Source organism: Notolepis coatsorum (genome assembly GCF_963971535.1).
Source record: "Notolepis coatsorum genome assembly, chromosome: 11".
Taxonomy (NCBI): Eukaryota; Metazoa; Chordata; class Actinopteri; order Aulopiformes; family Paralepididae; genus Notolepis; species Notolepis coatsorum.
The window spans coordinates 124,761,502-124,780,460 of NC_140175.1; the positions used below are offsets into that span (position 1 = coordinate 124,761,502).

An 18,959-nucleotide genomic window follows, 5' to 3' on the forward strand; every position below is an offset into this window, starting at 1 on the left:
CTCAACCGAAGTACAGCCACTAGATGTCTCCACTCCCGAGTCACAGAGGGAGAAACCGCACTCCTGCAACACGTAGAGCGGCTATGGACCTTGGAACAAATGCCCTTTAAGAACGGAAAGAAAGACATTCGCTCTAAAGATGACATTTACGCAATTCACCTCCTCGAGACAGGGACCAAGAGAGTCCCGGTCAACGGCGTGTTGAGATACGCCACGCCACTCCTGCGGCGAGAAGGAATGCCTACTTTCCACGCCAAGACAGACGCCACAGAACGGTACCTGCTGAACACGGAGCGGCGCTTAGCCAAGAACCCCGCCCAAGAGAGTGTATACCGCGCTGAGATTGAGAAGCTCATCACAGCGGGACACGTCACAAAGATGGACATTAAAGAGGCTGACCAGACCACTGAATCGTGGTACGTGCCCCACCACAAGGTCCATCACAACGGTAAAGACCGCATAGTATTTAACTGCAGCTACCAGATCGGATCCCAAAATCTGAATAAAGAGTTACTGCCCGGTCCCACACTCGGCCCCTCCCTACTCGGCGTTCTACTCCGCTTCCGCCAGGAAAAGGTGGCCATCAGCGGGGACATTAAAGGAATGTTCCTGCAGGTGAGATTAGTAGAGGCGGACAAGCCCCTGATACGGTTCCTATGGAGAGAGAAGCCAGGAGATGAGCACCCAGCCATCTACCAATGGGAAGTCCTCCCCTTCGGAACGACGTGCAGCCCCTGCTGTGCGACATTTGCACTACAGAAACATGTAGCAGAGGACCCAGCAGCGGACGAAGAGGTCCGACACAGCGTAAAGAACAGCTTCTACGTAGACAACTGTCTACAAAGCCTTTCAACCCAGGAAGAAGCCGAGGCTCTCCTGATTAAACTCCGCGCCTCATTGATCAAAGGCGGCTTTGATCTCAGGCAGTGGGCCAGCAGCGATCCGCAAGTACTGCGCAGCCTCTCCTCCGAGGACAAGGCAGCCAGCAGCGAGACCTGGATGGCTACAATCCCGGGAGAAGCCCAGGAGATGACCCTGGGATTGGTGTGGCGATTCAAAACAGATTCGCTTCACTACAGACACAAGCCCCTGACTACGGAGCAGGGAAGGCCGGCGGCGGCGCCGACCACCAGACGGAGTGTGTACACAACACTCGCCCGACAATATGACCCGCTAGGATGTATTCTACCGTACACCACCAGGGCAAAAATGATTGTACGAGCATTGTGGGACAAGGACCAGGGCAGGGACGACCCCATTCCCGCACACCTTGCATCCACCTGGAGAGAGTGGGAGATGGAGCTCCACTCACTCCCAGGCGTTAATATGCGCCGAAGCTACTTCCCACCCACGGTGAGGCCAGAGACATGTAAAATGGACTTACACGTCTTCAGTGACGCCTCAGAGGTCGCATACGGATCAGTAGCCTACTTGCGGGCCCAAGAAAGGGGGGGAGAGATCTACACAGCATTTGTCCTCGCCCGCTCGAGAATAGCCCCACGCAAGCAACAATCTATCCCACGTCTAGAGCTCTGCGCAGCCCTAGCCGGAGCGCACCTAGCCACGCTCATCCAACGTGAGCTCACCATACCGGTGTCTAGAACAATCCTGTGGTCAGATTCCACGACGGTACTCGCCTGGATCAAATCGGACTCATGCAAGTACAAAGTCTTCGTGGGAGTCAGAGTCACCGAGATTCAAGACTTAACCGAAGAGTTAACCGGAGAAACAGAGTGGCGCTACGTTGATACAAAACAGAACCCAGCTGACGTCATCACCCGGGGGATGCCCCTGGATGACCTCACCCGTCGCAATGTCTACAGTGACGGCCCCGCATTCCTAAGACTCCCGGAAGGACAGTGGCCCATGCCTATCCCGAGGGAAGCAAGTCCAGAGGAGGTGGAAAATAAGAAGTCTGTGTTCTGTGGATTGAGCACCGTAGCCTCCACCGACCCTAACATAGACGATTGCACGTCCATAGAGAGTGCACAACAAAGAACATTCCTGCGGTACCACCCGGAGTGCAAGTCCCCCGCTGATATGTCAGCAGCTAACTACGAGGAAGCAGAATTGCTTCTACTGCAGCGAGCCCAGAGAGACTCGTTCCCCGATGAATTGGCCTGTCTACAGGGAGGAAAGCCCGTCCCATCCGACAGCAGATTAATTCACCTGGCCCCCGAGAGCGACGCTCATACCCTCATCAGAGTGGGTGGTCGCCTACGCAGAGCCCCCAATCTACCGGATGACATTAAATACCCGATCGTATTGAACAGCCGACACAAGGTCACAGAGCTGATTATAAAGAAATACGATGAGGATGTACATCACGCAGGAGCAGAAAGAGTCTTCGCGGAAATCAGACGTCGTTACTGGATCCTACAAGGAAGAGAGGCGGTACGACGCTTCCAGCGAACATGTCTAGACTGCCGCAAGTGGCGCGCGCAGCCCAGCATACCAAGGATGGCTGACCTTCCTCCATGTCGCCTCCGAATCGGTGACAAGCCATTCCACTCAACGGGTATGGACTGCTTTGGCCCGCTGCACATAAAGAAAGGAAGAGGAACCGAGAAGCGGTGGGGTATTGTATTCAAATGCATGACCACCAGAGCGATACACATCGAGCTTCTCCCGACCATGAGCACAGACTCATTCCTTATGGCCTTCCGAAGATTCACATCACGGAAGGGAAGACCGTCTACCCTATTGTCCGATCATGGGACAAACTTCAAAGGCGGCGAAAGAGAGCTGAGAGAGAGCTTCCAAGCTATGGGCCCAGAACTTAAGACCCACCTCGCTCCAGCACAGGTTGATTTCCAATTCAACCCCCCAAACGCACCCCACTTCGGTGGCACTTGGGAACGAGAAGTGCGCTCCATAAAGACAGCCCTGTACGCAGTACTTGGGGCCCAGACTGTGGCGGAAGAAGTCCTAATGACAGTCCTCACGGAGATTGAGGGAGTACTTAACTCGAAGCCCCTCGGATATGTCTCCAGTGATGTGGCGGATATCGACCCAGTTACCCCCAACACACTCCTGATGGGGCGGCTAGATCCTGCATTACCCCAGACAATGTACCGGCCTGAAGAAGCGAACGGCCGACGAATGTGGAGGTACAGCCAAGTATTAGCCGACAAGTTTTGGAACAGTTTCCTACTGCACTACCTACCGTCTCTACAGACCCGCCAGAAGTGGGTAAAGGAGAGAGACAATTTGACAGAAGGAACAGTCGTCATGATTATTGATCAATCACTGCCCAGAGCTATGTGGCCGGCCGGCCGCGTAAGCAAAGTGATCACCGGTGCCGACGGCAAGGTCCGAGCAGCTGAAGTGCTCGTCCAGGGTCGCACTTACACCCGTCCCGTGGCGAGGCTCATAGAACTGCCTCGACTCCCAGACACAATCGATGATGACCATGACCCTACAACCCTATGACTTTGTGAAGTTGACTGACCCCTACAGCAAACCCTTATGTGTAAATAGACAACGCGATTAATCTGTCTCTGTTTAACTGATTAGGTCTGGGACCTATTCAGGGGGTGGCTGTTGTGAAGGGCCAGATTAAACCGAATATATATATTTATTTATATATATATATTTAATTGTATTTGTATATTCTCTAATATTCCCTGATATCCCTTGTATATTCCTTGTACAATATGCATTGAATATCCATTCTAGCCTACTGAACATCCCATAATAGTCTCCATTCTACTATTGGTCGAGACCTTGGTGCCAGGCTGCCATACCCCTCAGACCCAGTTCAAACGTACCGCTCCACATGTACGAACAAGTCCTAGTTCCGCGTAGGAATCTGGCTACCGCACCACTAATGGGACTATTTGTTCATAGTGCGTATATATACTGCGCTACTAAAGTAGGACTTTCTTTTCAGTCCAGTTTCTTACCCTCCAATAGAGTCACAGACGTAAAGCCTCCCCGCGACGCCACGTGTGGGAGTAAGGCCAAGTTCGCCTACCATCGGTATTGAGACATCGTGTATATTAATATTTGAATAGTCATATTTGGCACTATATCGTCGAGTTGGACGTAGTCTATTAAGCTAATAATAGTCTGTTAATATATAGTGCTTCGTGCGGTGAGAATACTACCGTAGTCAGTACCCCATCGTTTCGGGCAGAGAACTGGCTGCTTACCCAGGGTGGTTGACCCCATGTGAAGCTGCACCCGAGGAGCCCCAGAGCCGACGAGCGAGTGGACCTGTATACCGGATTATCCTACCGACGACAGCCCGCCTTCCCAGGCACGGATTATGCTTTGTATACTTTGATTATTCCATGGATAAAGACCCCCGACACTGCCGTGTGTTGGAACCCCCCCCCCTGGAGAGGACGCAAGGTGAGGAGACGCTCTGCAAGACGAGGTCGCTTCACGTCTCTCCCCCGTGGACCGGAGAGAGCCGGCCCACAAAGAGTCCACCTGCTTTCATCTGTGGTCCAAGGATCGCCGGCGCATTGAACGGCACTACAGTGGGTTCACCTGGGATACCCTTGGCCGGACGAGGCAGCCGGATTCTACCCCCCCCCCCCCCTCCTACTCCTGTCGGCTTACAAGCGACCGGATTAACCCCCTCTAGTGTATCTAGTATATAATCATTAAAGTATCATTGCTGTTATTCCTTAACTATTCCAGGTCGTATATTTACCACCTGCGCCTTCAGAGATTGGACATTCTCTATTGATATACCGACGAATACTCTTTGCCATAAAAGTGCATACTATTTCAATTCATAAATGTAATTAAGTGATTAAGTGCTTGTTCTACACACCATCGCTGTGTAGAAATAAAGACCTGTTTCGACTTCGTACATTTGTGTTGGATCCGTTTCATCTACGTGAGAGTGTTTATGATAATATATTTATGCCGTGTACTGGGTGGCCGAATATTAAGTACAAAGGTAGTGGTAGTAAGTATCATATCTAGTAATACAGTCAGGGAATTGTACCCCTCAGTTACAATAACTATTCTATATTATAGCTATAGATACAATACTATGGTTTTGTTTGACAGTGACTTTCTTCCGGTCAAGATGCAAAAAAGAGAATCTTCCCATCCATACATTCGCGCGTTATACCGTGGTGAATATAAGTATGTTTTTAGATCGGTCTGGGGTAATTCCTGAAATGCTGAGGAATAGCCTTATGCGTGTATTCTACTATAACCGTTGCCGTTTCTTGCGCTATTATTCTCAAATCTATATCATAGGTATTATGTTTCATCATGAATGCATGAAAGGGGGGGCGGGGGGGGTAGTTTTTTGATGCTTTGATCGTCACCAACGGCATACGTTGTGGACTAATGTTACACACGTTCGGATCGAGGTGAAGACATGCTTGGATCAACGCAAGATTGATATCATATAGCCCTTACCTTGACTCGGATGTACCCCAAAAAGAATATTCCAATTAGCTGATCGCGATTCCAAGTATTGATGTCCATTGTGTCGCCAACATAATCCACCACACATCATGTATCGGAAGTATTTGATTCTTCTCAATCCGACCGTTATAACCGCTCCCCTTGCCCAAATATAATAATAATTACCCGGAGACATTAGATCGACGCAAGATTGACGCACAGGCCAAGATACAAGGTTTCAAAGGGTGCTCGATACCGCCGTCTAGCTGGATGCGGCCGGTATTGCACTTTCTGGCTATCTCAGACTCATTCCCTATGGTAACACCAGGCTCCCTGGATGGATAACGACCCAGAAACGTAAAAAGCCGTTTTTGGCACCCAAAGTGTTAATGTCAGCCTCTAGTCATCATGTTGGTCCTTTAATGCCAGCCTCTGGGCTCCTGGGTACAGTATTGACTGATTCAAACACTGGCTCTTTATTCCCTTGTGTTGAACGTGCAGTTCCTGGTGGGTGTGGCCATTTTTTATTAATCGTTTTCTTCCCAGCCTGGCTACACCACACCCAATAATTAATACATATTACAGACTGGGCATTAAATTAGGTTGGCAGTGTTCCTGGCTCCAAAAATAACCGCTGATTAATTAAATAATGTATTGCTTGTGTCCCCCTTGCGACATCACTATGGGCAATCATTCTGAACAGCTTGTTTATGCAAATCTTCTTAAATAACATTTCAGACTATTTTCTTCCATAACATGTTCTCTTTTAAGAGGATCTGCACCCAGAATGCATTATTCCTTAGTGCAGAAATATTAGTGAACATGATCAACTCTCCCAAATCCAATAACTAGTGGTTTTGGATTCAAACTTTCAAACAAATGGGAAATAGATGTGGCTGAGAGCACCCACGGTTCTGAATATATGTATGTGTTTCTGTTCTAGAAGTGACAACACTACTATAGAATATCATTAATTTGGGAATAAAAGAAATCTGGGGTCCCATTCACGCCCTGTTTAGACGGAAACGCTAGCAGGTGAATCCGCAAAAATATTTTTTCGGATGTGCCTTTCGTTTATACGGAAACAGCGTTTTTACGGGGTGAAACCGCAAAAAAGTGAGAGTACCTTCCAGGGTGGAATTCCTAGAAACGATAAACCTTTGCGCTATCATCTAAACTGTCAAACCGCATAAAACTATGACGAAAGGGTTGTCAAGGCTCTCGTCGCGCGTACTGCTTACATCACAGGCATGCGCCAGTAGCCTAGAAGCGTAAACAAAGCATGTCTGATTCTATCCATGGCGATCACCTGAAGGCTACATTGGCAGTACTTTTAAATACACAATAATCTGTCCTGAGGCTATCATAACTATTAGTGACTGGACCCACTGTCTGTGAGTGACTCTGCTTTGGTCCAATCACATTCCCCACCCACAGTCTGCGAATCAGAGGCAGAGTAGGGCGGGTCTTCACAGCACGTCATGTGACATATGCGCCAATCGTGTGACAGCGGGGCTCAGTCGTCTCGAGTCGTTACAGCCTCGTCTGCACGGAGAATTCCATCCCAAAACGATAGTCTAAACGCAAAATTAAAAGTGAGACCGCAAGACGACTTTTGCGGGTTCTGTTCAGACTCTCCGTCTAAACGTAGCCTCAGTCTCCCATTCCTCATCTGCGGAGCCGCTCCAGACTTTATACCTGATGACATGATTGAATGAAAACTTTATTAACAGATTGCAGAATGGTTACAGTACAGTACAGCTCAATACACACAATTGTTAAGGGGATGCAGACCAGAGAGACTTTCGTCTTGTTTACATCAGGGTCCCCCATTTTCAATTCATCATAACATACATGACATACATGACATACAGATAGACAGTACTGTTCCATCTAGACATTTATGACATACCAGATCTACAAATACAGTACTGTTTGTGATACAAAGAAAGATAAACTGTACATTGGAGGAGGTTGGGTAGGTGGGGTTGGATCACAAGTTGGAGTCTGGTGTCTGGCTTTGGGAGAGAGAGAGAAGCTCATGGTCACGAATATCGATTGAGCTTTTTCCTTTTGGGTGGCGTGAATATATAAATATGAGGTTTTACTTATGTGTCCTTTTCCCCCCTGTTTTGTCTTAAGTCGACTAAGACCAACTCCAGTTGATTATATGGCAATAAAGTATTGAATGTTTTTTGCGTTTCCACAGGCTCTATGCAAAGACAACATCTACCCGGGTCTGGGCATGTTCGCCAAGGGGTACGGCAAGAACAACGAGCCCCTCCGCGGCTACATCCTCACCTTCTTCATCGCCCTCGCCTTCATCCTGATCGGTGAGCACCGTGACGCCACACACTCTGCTCACCTTCCCTGTGACTGATGAGCGTTGATACTTCATGAGCGTGACGGTCAGTGATGTTGTAATTAGGGCTGGGTTAAAGAAAATAGATCTCCCGATTCTGATTTGATCTTCATTTGAATGAGCGATTATTGATTCATAATCCCTAGATCCGTTATGATACATTTGTATCCCCAAATGTAGTCGTTATGCCATTTCCCTTCCTGGTCGTCTCGTGTCCAGATCTCACACAACGCATCACTCGGGTCCCCTGCCAGGTGCGAAAGCAGATGTCTGGTTTCATTTTGGATAAAAAAAACATGACGACAGAGAAGAGCTGGACAAAAGCAGAGCCATGTGTAAGCTGTGCAAAGTGGAGGTGAAATATTGTGGAAATACAACAAATCTATGAAACCACTTACTGAGACATCACACCAGACGTAACCTATGCAAAAGCCAATGTTACGATAAAAAGTACATTCATGTAACTGCTTGAGAGTCAATTCTTAATGTAAACGTTGATATTTTTAACAATGCAACATGTTAGAGGGTTCCTTGAACCATTTATAGCATTGAATTTAATCGAAAATCTAATCTAATCGGGACCTTGTGAATCGTAATCGAATCATTTTGGGAAATCAGTGGCGATACCCAGCCCTAGTTGTAACGAAGGCGTCTGACGAACTGGGTCTCCAGTGCACTTCAAGTTCAAGTTGTTTTATTTGTCACATATAAGGTACATTACAGTGAAATGCTTGGTTCTGTATGAGCCCCCTGAGATTGTGCTTCATACAGTACAAAAGTTAAAGACCAAACACTATACATATATACAAAACTAAAGTATGCAAAATGCAAACAAAATGCAACAATGAGGCGGTGCACATTATTACACTTGTGTCCCAGTTCTTCTCTGAGCGGTCTGGACTCAGACTGTTGTTGACGCTGGTGTTTCTTCCTCCTCCTCCCAGCCGAGCTGAACATCATCGCTCCCATCATCTCCAACTTCTTCCTGGCGTCCTACGCTCTCATCAACTTCTCCGTCTTCCACGCCTCCCTGGCCAACTCCCCAGGTGAGAGCCCTGACCCCTGACCCCAACACCCAGGGGAGAGCCCTGCCCCCTGACCCCAACACCCAGGGGAGACCCTGACCCCAACACCCAGGGGAGACCCCTGACCCCAACACCCAGGGGAGACCCTGACCCCAACACCCAGGGGAGAGCCCTGCCCCCTGACCCCAACACCCAGGGGAGACCCCTGACCGCTGACCCCAACACCCAGGGGAGACCCCTGACCCCAACACCCAGGGGATACCCCTGACCCCAACACCCAGGGGAGAGCCCTGCCCCCTGACCCCAACACCCAGGGGATACCCCTGACCCCAACACCCAGGGGAGACCCCTGACCGCTGACCCCAACACCCAGGAGAGACCCCTGACCCCAACACCCAGGGGAGACCCCTGACCCCAACACCCAGGAGAGACAATAACCCTCAGACACTTAGAGACAATAACCCTCAGACACTAAGAGACAATAACCCTCAGACACTAAGAGACAATAACCCTCAGACACTTAGAGACAATAACCCTCAGACACTAAGAGACAATAACCCTCAGACACTAAGAGACAATAACCCTCAGACACTAAGAGACAATAACCCTCAGACACTTAGAGACAATAACCCTCAGACACTAAGAGACAATAACCCTCAGACACTAAGAGACAATAACCCTCAGACACTTAGAGACAATAACCCTCAGACACTAAGAGACAATAACCCTCAGACACTAAGAGACAATAACCCTCAGACACTTAGAGACAATAACCCTCAGACACTAAGAGACAATAACCCTCAGACACTAAGAGACAATAACCCTCAGACACTAAGAGACAATAACCCTCAGACACTAAGAGACAATAACCCTCAGACACTAAGAGACAATAACCCTCAGACACTAAGAGACAATAACCCTCAGACACTAAGAGACAATAACCCTCAGACACTAAGAGACAATAACCCTCAGACACTAAGAGACAATAACCCTCAGACACTAAGACAATAACCCTCAGACACTTAGAGACAATAACCCTCAGACACTAAGAGACAATAACCCTCAGACACTTAGAGACAATAACCCTCAGACACTAAGAGACAATAACCCTCAGACACTAAGAGACAATAACCCTCAGACACTAAGAGACAATAACCCTCAGACACTTAGAGACAATAACCCTCAGACACTTAGAGACAATAACCCTCAGACACTTAGAGACAATAACCCTCAGACACTTAGAGACAATAACCCTCAGACACTTAGAGACAATAACCCTCAGACACTAAGAGACAATAACCCTCAGACACTAAGAGACAATAACCCTCAGACACTAAGAGACAATAACCCTCAGACACTAAGAGACAATAACCCTCAGACACTAAGAGACAATAACCCTCAGACACTTAGAGACAATAACCCTCAGACACTAAGAGACAATAACCCTCAGACACTTAGAGACAATAACCCTCAGACACTTAGAGACAATAACCCTCAGACACTTAGAGACAATAACCCTCAGACACTTAGAGACAATAACCCTCAGACACTAAGAGACAATAACCCTCAGACACTTAGAGACAATAACCCTCAGACACTAAGAGACAATAACCCTCAGACACTAAGAGACAATAACCCTCAGACACTTAGAGACAATAACCCTCAGACACTTAGAGACAATAACCCTCAGACACTAAGAGACAATAACCCTCAGACACTTAGAGACAATAACCCTCAGACACTTAGAGACAATAACCCTCAGACACTAAGAGACAATAACCCTCAGACACTTAGAGACAATAACCCTCAGACACTAAGAGACAATAACCCTCAGACACTAAAGGCCTCTACATGCTACAGCAACTTCAAAGCAACTTCAACACAACATCAGCGCGATTTCAGCGCGGTTGTTTTAGAGGGTCTTGTAGACTGTATTGTGAGGATGTTGCGTACCTTTCACCCAAATCTAACCTAAACAACCGTTGTGTTGATATTGCGTAGCAGTGATTGGTTGGTTAGCGAATGGGGGCGGGGCTGTCATATAATAATATTGGTCCCGCAGAATACCATCCTCCATTGTTGTAGCCAGCCAGCTAGCGTTGAACTTGATGCTATTCAATGCTCTATCATACCCAACTAACGTTAATGCCATTCAGAATTTATTAACATAGCTACAACAACACACAGTAACGTTAATATAATTACATGCATCATTGTTTACAATGAACGGACGGTGGGGCAGTTCGAAAGGACTGGACACGGACAAGTTGTATATTAATTTAATATAATAACAGGTAGTTCGAGCTGCATTTTCGTGCCTACAACCACAGCCACAGGGATATATCCAGCTTTGACGAGCTCTCTCTCCTCCTGCCGATTAAATTCAGCAGCTCTTCCTCGACCTCGAGTGCCTGTAGCTGCCAGCTAACGTTAAAACTAACTAAAGTTACACAAGCAGAATACATCACAAATACTTCCGGTCGGGGGATTTCAAAATAAAAGAGCGACGTCTAAAAGCACCGGAAATACGTTTATTTTGTACATTATCTAACGTTAACACGAACCTAAACTAACTTTAGTTAAACTAACTTTGCGCGTCGATGTTGCAGAAGCATAAAGGCAGAGTGTCTAAAACACTGTTGCTTTGTCGATGTTGTGGTGCAGTTGCTTTGAAGTTGCTGTAGCATGTAGAGGCCTTAAGGGCTTAGAGACAATAACCCTCAGACACTAAGGGCTTAGAGACAATAACCCTCAGACACTAAGGGCTTAGAGACAATAACCCTCAGACACTAAGGGCTTAGAGACAATAACCCTCAGACACTAAGGGCTTAGAGACAATAACCCTCAGACACTAAGGGCTTAGAGACAATAACCCTCAGACACTAAGGGCTTAGAGACAATAACCCTCAGACACTAAGGGCTTAGAGACAATAACCCTCAGACACTAAGGGCTTAGAGACAATAACCCTCAGACACTAAGGGCTTAGAGACAATAACCCTCAGACACTAAGGGCTTAGAGACAATAACCCTCAGACACTAAGGGCTTAGAGACAATAACCCTCAGACACTAAGGGCTTAGAGACAATAACCCTCAGACACTAAGGGCTTAGAGACAATAACCCTCAGACACTAATGGCTTAGAGACAATAACCCTCAGACACTAAGGGCTTAGAGACAATAACCCTCAGACACTAAGAGACTCTGGAGTGGTTCTGGCTCTGGTTCTGGTTCTGGCTCTGGAGTGGTTCTGGTTCTGGAGTGGTTCTGGTTCTGGAGTGGTTCTGGCTCTGGAGTGGTTCTGGTTCTGGAGTGGTTCTGGTTCTGGAGTGGTTCTGGCTCTGGAGTGGTTCTGGCTCTGGAGTGGTTCTGGCTCTGGAGTGGTTCTGGTTCTGGAGTGCTCTGCTCTGGAGTGGTTCTGGTTCTGGAGTGGTTCTGGTTCTGGAGTGCTCTGCTCTGGAGTGGTTCTGGTTCTGGAGTGCTCTGCTCTGGAGTGGTTCTGGTTCTGGAGTGGTTCTGGCTCTGGAGTGGTTCTGGCTCTGGAGTGGTTCTGGTTCTGGAGTGGTTCTGGCTCTGGAGTGGTTCTGGTTCTGGAGTGGTTCTGGCTCTGGAGTGGTTCTGGTTCTGGAGTGGTTCTGGCTCTGGAGTGGTTCTGGTTCTGGAGTGGTTCTGGCTCTGGAGTGGTTCTGGTTCTGGAGTGGTTCTGGTTCTGGAGTGGTTCTGGCTCTGGAGTGGTTATGGTTCTGGAGTGGTTCTGGCTCTGGAGTGGTTCTGGTTCTGGAGTGGTTCTGGCTCTGGAGTGGTTCTGGCTCTGGAGTGGTTCTGGTTCTGGAGTGGTTCTGGCTCTGGAGTGGTTCTGGCTCTGGAGTGGTTCTGGCTCTGGAGTGGTTCTGGCTCTGGAGTGGTTCTGGTTCTGGAGTGCTCTGCTCTGGTGAACAGATGCGTTACATCCTCGACCGGTTTGACTTGAGTGTATTTATGATTAATTACCAGAAATGCTGATCAGTCTAACTTGAATCAGTGTTCAAAGGATACATCCCCACAAGATGGATCTTGTACTATAAGTTCCAACAGTCACTTCCATTTATTTTTGTTCAATATAATGTTACATTTTATTATACTACATATTGCTATAATCCTATATACAGTGTATGTGAATAATCAGATTACTGTAATTCCTCCCCCCTCCCCCGTACTCTCTGACCCTTTCCTCCAATCAGACCGACACTAACACATGATTGACAGTAAGGGGTGATGTGCCCGTCTAGGGTACTTGCATGACTTGCTGAATGAGTGAGGCTTAAAGAAAACATGCAGAGTGTTGTGCAACTTCAACAGGATTATTGCCCGTCTGACAAAGTACTGAATTCAAATGAAAAAGGAATCATTGTTGCCTTTTGGCAGCTTTAAGCAATATGATTTGGAATACTAATGACACTTTATTTATTTATTTCTGACTGCCGTGGCTGGAGGTGGAGGCGCCGGGGCTCGTCTGACGGCACAGTGACACAGATTAATCGCCATCGCTCGCCTTGAGATGGAAACTGTCTAACGCTTGTCACTCAAACTGAACTCTCAGCACAGATGCATCTGAATATAAATATCCCCGTGTGTCTCCGCGTCCAGCCGGCTGACGATGTTTCCTAACGATGTACTAAGTGTTTGCAGGGAAGGACATCACTGGTTTTCATTTGAAATGAAAGGCATGTATGTGAAGCGCATATCTATAGAGATATGTAGTTTTAACATGTATTGTGTGTTGAACTCAGGCAAGAGAACAAGAGACAGACGGACAGGGAGCCAAAGTGGTTGATAGGAGCAGGGCTTGTGCGAGAGTGAGAGCCAAGGTCACTCGCAGAGATAGAGAGAGAGTTCATTTTAAGCCACGGCAGCGTCTGATTGGGTCAGAGGTGACAAGCGGCCGCCGTGGCTTAGTGACGAGAGTAGGAGAGATAGGGCGGCGTTGCTATGGCTAACAGCGATAGAATGTATTAATCTAGTTTCTTAACCTTTTTGAAGACTTTCAATTTGTTTCATTCTGTACCAGACGTTTTGGTTATGAAAATAAACATCCCACTTAGAAAGGGATCACGTTTCGAGGTGATTATTTCCCCCGGATGCATCAGCGGGGTGACACAGTGTGTGACAGCCAGTAAGATAACCATCAACATCAACAACTAAAGACGGGTTTCACGGACGGTGATAACGACCAACGAGGAAGCTGTCGACGCTGTAATGTTACTGTGCAGGACGGCGCGGCAGAAGCTCGCTGTGTTGAAATGCATTGTGGGTTAAAGCATGTCTGGTGCGGTTGAGGAGACGCTGTATAAAAGAGCTGTGTGTTTCTTCCCTCGATAGCGAAGGTGTAGGAGAACACCAGGTACAGACTCTCTACCTTGCGTCTGATTCATCCTCCAAGCAGTTCATTTTTAAATACACACGACTTAAACGGTACATCGCCTCTCGACCCGGAGGCCAGACTAAAGAGGCGGGCAAAGAGTGACGCCGGGCATCGATGTACCGTTTACTTTCTGTGGTTTGTTTAAAGGAACACCCCGGCGTTCTGTGCTCAGCGTGTTCTCCAGAGTCGGACAAGAAAATGGAGACCAACCTCCTCTGTGCGTTCAGTAGAAAGATATCCAGCTGCAAGCTTGCCTAGCTTGGCACAAATGAATGGAAGTAGATACGGACCACTAGCCTAGCTGTGTTAGCTGTGAAACACCGCTCCCGCAGTGTTAAGCTAGGCTAGTGGTCCGTTCATCTGTGCTGAGCTTGTGCTGTCTGACTCTGGAGGAGACGGTAAACGCATGTCCCATAATGTTGTCGTGTTCCTTTAAAACCTTTGTCATTGTGTAACAATCCGCAGTCAAGCGGAATCATTGTCTTTTACTAAAGTCGTAGCTCCTGTAGCCGATAAACGGGTAACATATCCACTAACCTCCACGTCTAACGCTCTGACTGGCTGCTGACGCCCATCCTGTTAATCCAAGTGCTTCATCCATGCTCCTCTAATGAAGCCTTTTCACTTTTTAATTATTCAGTAATATCACTGACAATGATGATGATAATGTTTATGATGTGATGATGATGATGTTTTCATATTATTTAGGAATGCTGGTAATGAATAATAATAATAATAATTATTATTATTATTATTATTATTATTATTATTATTATTATTATTATTATTATTATTATTATTATTATTATTATTATTATTATTATTATTATTATTATTATTATTATTATTATACATCGTGGTCATGGTAGTTTGCCCCAGTGGCATCAGCTACTGTTGTGGGTCTGAACCAATCTGGTTCATTTGGTTTTATTTGGGTTAAGAACTAATTGAACCATTTCCACTTATAGATGAAGTGGAATTGATTTGACTTTAAATCCCCTTAACTTTTTAGTTGACCCCTTGACCTTTTAGTTCCCGACTTGTTATCGGGCCACGTGAGGCTCCTCACACGCAGCATGTTTGCTAAGTTTTGACTCCACTTGACCTGTGACCTGTGACCTGTCCCCGGTGACCCCAGGGTGGCGTCCCAGCTTCAAGTACTACAACATGTGGGTGTCCCTGGCCGGCGCCGTGCTCTGCTGCTGTGTCATGTTCGTCATCAACTGGTGGGCGGCGCTGCTCACCAACGTCATCGTCATGGGCCTCTACATCTACGTCAGCTACAAGAAGCCAGGTGAGGGGGGGGGCGGGGGAGTGGGTCATCGTCATGGGTCTCTACATCTACGTCAGCTACAAGAAGCCAGGTGAGCGGGGGGGGCGGGGGAGTGGGCGAGTGGGTGGGTGGGTGGGTGGGTGGGTGAGTGGGTGGGTGGGCGGGTGGGTGGGTGAGTGGGTGGGTGGGCGGGTGGGTGAGTGGGTGTGTGAGTGAACGGTTGTATAAATGCAGCCATTTAGTAGAAACACTGTCGTTTTCTAGTGTGTTTTTATTGGCTTATCAGTCTGCCACACTATCACACGATCAGTCTGCCACACGATCAGTCTGCCACACGATCAGTCTGCCACACGATCAGTCTGCCACACGATCAGTCTGCCACACGATCAGTCTGCCACACGATCAGTCTGCCACACGATCACACGATCAGTCTGCCACACGATCAGTCTGCCACACGACCAGTCTGCCACACGATCAGTCTGCCACACTATCAGTCTGCCACACGATCAGTCTGCCACACTATCAGTCTGCCACACTATCAGTCTGCCACACTATCAGTCTGCCACACGATCAGTCTGCCACACGATCAGTCTGCCACACTATCAGTCTGCCACACGATCAGTCTGCCACACTATCAGTCTGCCACACGATCAGTCTGCCACACTATCAGTCTGCCACACGATCAGTCTGCCACACTATCAGTCTGCCACACGATCAGTCTGCCACACGATCAGTCTGCCACACTATCAGTCTGCCACACGATCAGTCTGCCACACGATCAGTCTGCCACACTATCAGTCTGCCACACGATCAGTCTGCCACACTATCAGTCTGCCACACTATCAGTCTGCTGACAACGCATGCTCTTGGTGAGTGTCTGCAGACCGCCTCTTGTATCGCTGTTTTCAGCCGTTTACAACTGGAAGCAACAGAAGACTAGACTAATGCGTGTGGAGTGTGTTGTCTATTGCTGTTTAAATACAGACAACCCCCCCCCCCCCGTAAACATGTATATATATGTCACACTTGTCTTTTAAAAACCACCAAGAATCCACAACACTTTTTTGCTCCGGAACCATTTGTTCCACATGCACGACATGGGACTTCTTCCTTGGTATTTTTAAACCCTGTCACCTTAAAGCATTAACAGCTCCCCCCCCTCTGCTGTTTCCATGGTGATATACGAGGAGTCGTCTGCATTCTTACACACACGCGCACACACACACACGCGCGCGGCAGGCAGCGGGGGTGTTAAATACTCTGGTTAGTCTGCAGAGGTGTGTTCAGGAGAGAGAGGCTCTCTGCCTTTGGATCGCTACGGACGGCTCAGTGATCTGATGGGTATTCATGTTCTATCTAGTGTCTAGTGTGAGAGTGATTTTCAAGCCCACACTTATTCTGAAAGCCCACACTTATTCTGAAAGCCCACTTATTGTGAAAGACCACACTTATTCTGAAAGCCCACACTTATTCTGAAAGCCCACTTATTGTGAAAGACCACACTTATTCTGAAAGCCCACACTTATTCTGAAAGCCCACTTATTGTGAAAGACCACACTTATTCTGAAAGCCCACTTATTGTGAAAGACCACACTTATTCTGAAAGCCCACACTTATTCTGAAAGCCCACTTATTGTGAAAGACCACACTTGTTCTGAAAGCCCACACTTATTCTGAAAGCCCACTTATTGTGAAAGACCACACTTATTCTGAAAGCCCACTTATTGTGAAAGTCCACACTTATTGTGAAAGCCCACACTTATTCTGTAAACCCACACTTATTCTGAAAGCCCACACTTATTCTGTAAGCCCACACTTGTTCTGAAAGCCCACACTTGTTCTGTAAACCCACACTTATTCTGTAAGCCCACACTTGTTCTGAAAGCCCACTTATTCTGTAAACCCACACTTATTCTGAAAGCCCACTTATTCTGAAAGCCCACTTATTGTGAAAGTCCACACTTATTGTGAAAGCCCACACTTATTCTGTAAACCCACACTTATTCTGTAAGCCCACACTTATTCTGAAAGCCCACACTTATTCTGAAAGCCCACACTTATTCTGAAAGCCCACTTATTCTGAAAGCCCACACTTATTCTGTAAACCCACACTTATTCTGAAAGCCCACACTTATTCTGTAAACCCACACTTGTTCTGTAAGCCCACACTTATTCTGAAAGCCCACACTTATTCTGAAAGCCCACACTTATTCTGAAAGCCCACACTTATTCTGAAAGCCCACACGTATTCTGTAAACCCACACGTATTCTGTAAGCCCACACTTATTCTGAAAGCCCACACTTATTCTGAAAGCCCACACTTATTCTGAAAGCCCACTTATTCTGAAAGACCACACTTATTGTGAAAGCCCACACTTATTCTGAAAGCCCACACTTGTTCTGAAAGCCCACACTTATTCTGAAAGCCCACACTTATTCTGAAAGCCCACACTTATTCTGAAAGCCCACACTTATTCTGTAAACCCACACTTATTATGTAAACCCACACTTATTCTGAAAGCCCACACTTATTCTGAAAGCCCACACTTGTTCTCATTTAGTGAAGGCATGATATAATACATTTGCATTTTACGAGAGATGACCTCTATCGAGTTCTGCAGAGTTGCTCTCTCTCTAATATATTTATACAGTCTGTCAACCCAATTTTCCTCTGAACGACGTTTGTTTATTCAGTCGTGAAAATATATTTAGATTTATTCCGATTTATTATTATTATTATTATTACATTTATATAACTTCACTTCTCCTGGGTTTAAAAAATGCTCTCCCAAAAACCACACATTATTTTGAGGCCTTGGCTCCCCCCCCTACTCTGGATGAGCGCTGGTGCTCTGAGGAAGGCCCCAGCCAGGCCCCAGTCAGGCCCCAGCCAGGCCCCAGTCAGGCCCCAGTCAGGCCCCAGTCAGGCCCCAGTCAGGCCCCAGCCAGGCCCCAGTCAGGCCCCAGTCAGGCCCCAGTCAGGCCCCAGTCAGGCCCCAGTCAGGCCCCAGTCAGGCCCCAGTCAGGCCCCAGTCAGGCCCCAGTCAAACCCCAGTCAGGCCCCAGTCAGGCCCCAGTCAGGCCCCAGTCAGGCCCCAGTCAGGCCCCAGTCAGGCCCCAGTCAGGCCCCAGCCAGGCCCCAGTCAGGCCCCAGCCCCAGTCAGGCCCCAGTCAGGCCCCAGCCAGGCCCCAGCCCCAGTCAGGCCCCAGTCAGGCCCCAGTCAGGCCCCAGTCAGGCCCCAGTCAGGCCCCAGTCAGGCCCCAGCCCCAGTCAGGCCCCAGTCAGGCCCCAGCCCCAGTCAGGCCCCAGTCAGGCCCCAGTCAGGCCCCAGTCAGACCCCAGTCAGGCCCCAGTCAGGCCCCAGTCAGGCCCCAGTCAGGCCCCAGTCAGGCCCCAGTCAGGCCCCAGTCAGGCCCCAGTCAGGCCCCAGTCAGACCCCAGTCAGGCCCCAGCCAGGCCCCAGTCAGGCCCCAGTCAGGCCCCAGCCAGTCCCCAGTCAGGCCCCAGTCAGGCCCCAGTCAGG

At 48.0% G+C, this 18,959-nt stretch overlaps 1 protein-coding gene across 1 annotated transcript in view; it reads left to right on the forward strand.

Annotated features, from left to right (window-relative positions):
• Window positions 1–18,959, forward strand: part of LOC311237264 (solute carrier family 12 member 2-like) — a gene marked incomplete at its 5' end in the record, with an annotated part of 175,588 nt that overhangs the window by 79,812 nt on the left and 76,817 nt on the right. The window contains 3 exon segments of the mRNA XM_084325070.1: window positions 7,586–7,709; window positions 8,683–8,784; window positions 15,301–15,456. Coding sequence (XP_084181196.1) covers window positions 7,586–7,709; window positions 8,683–8,784; window positions 15,301–15,456 — 382 coding nt within the window.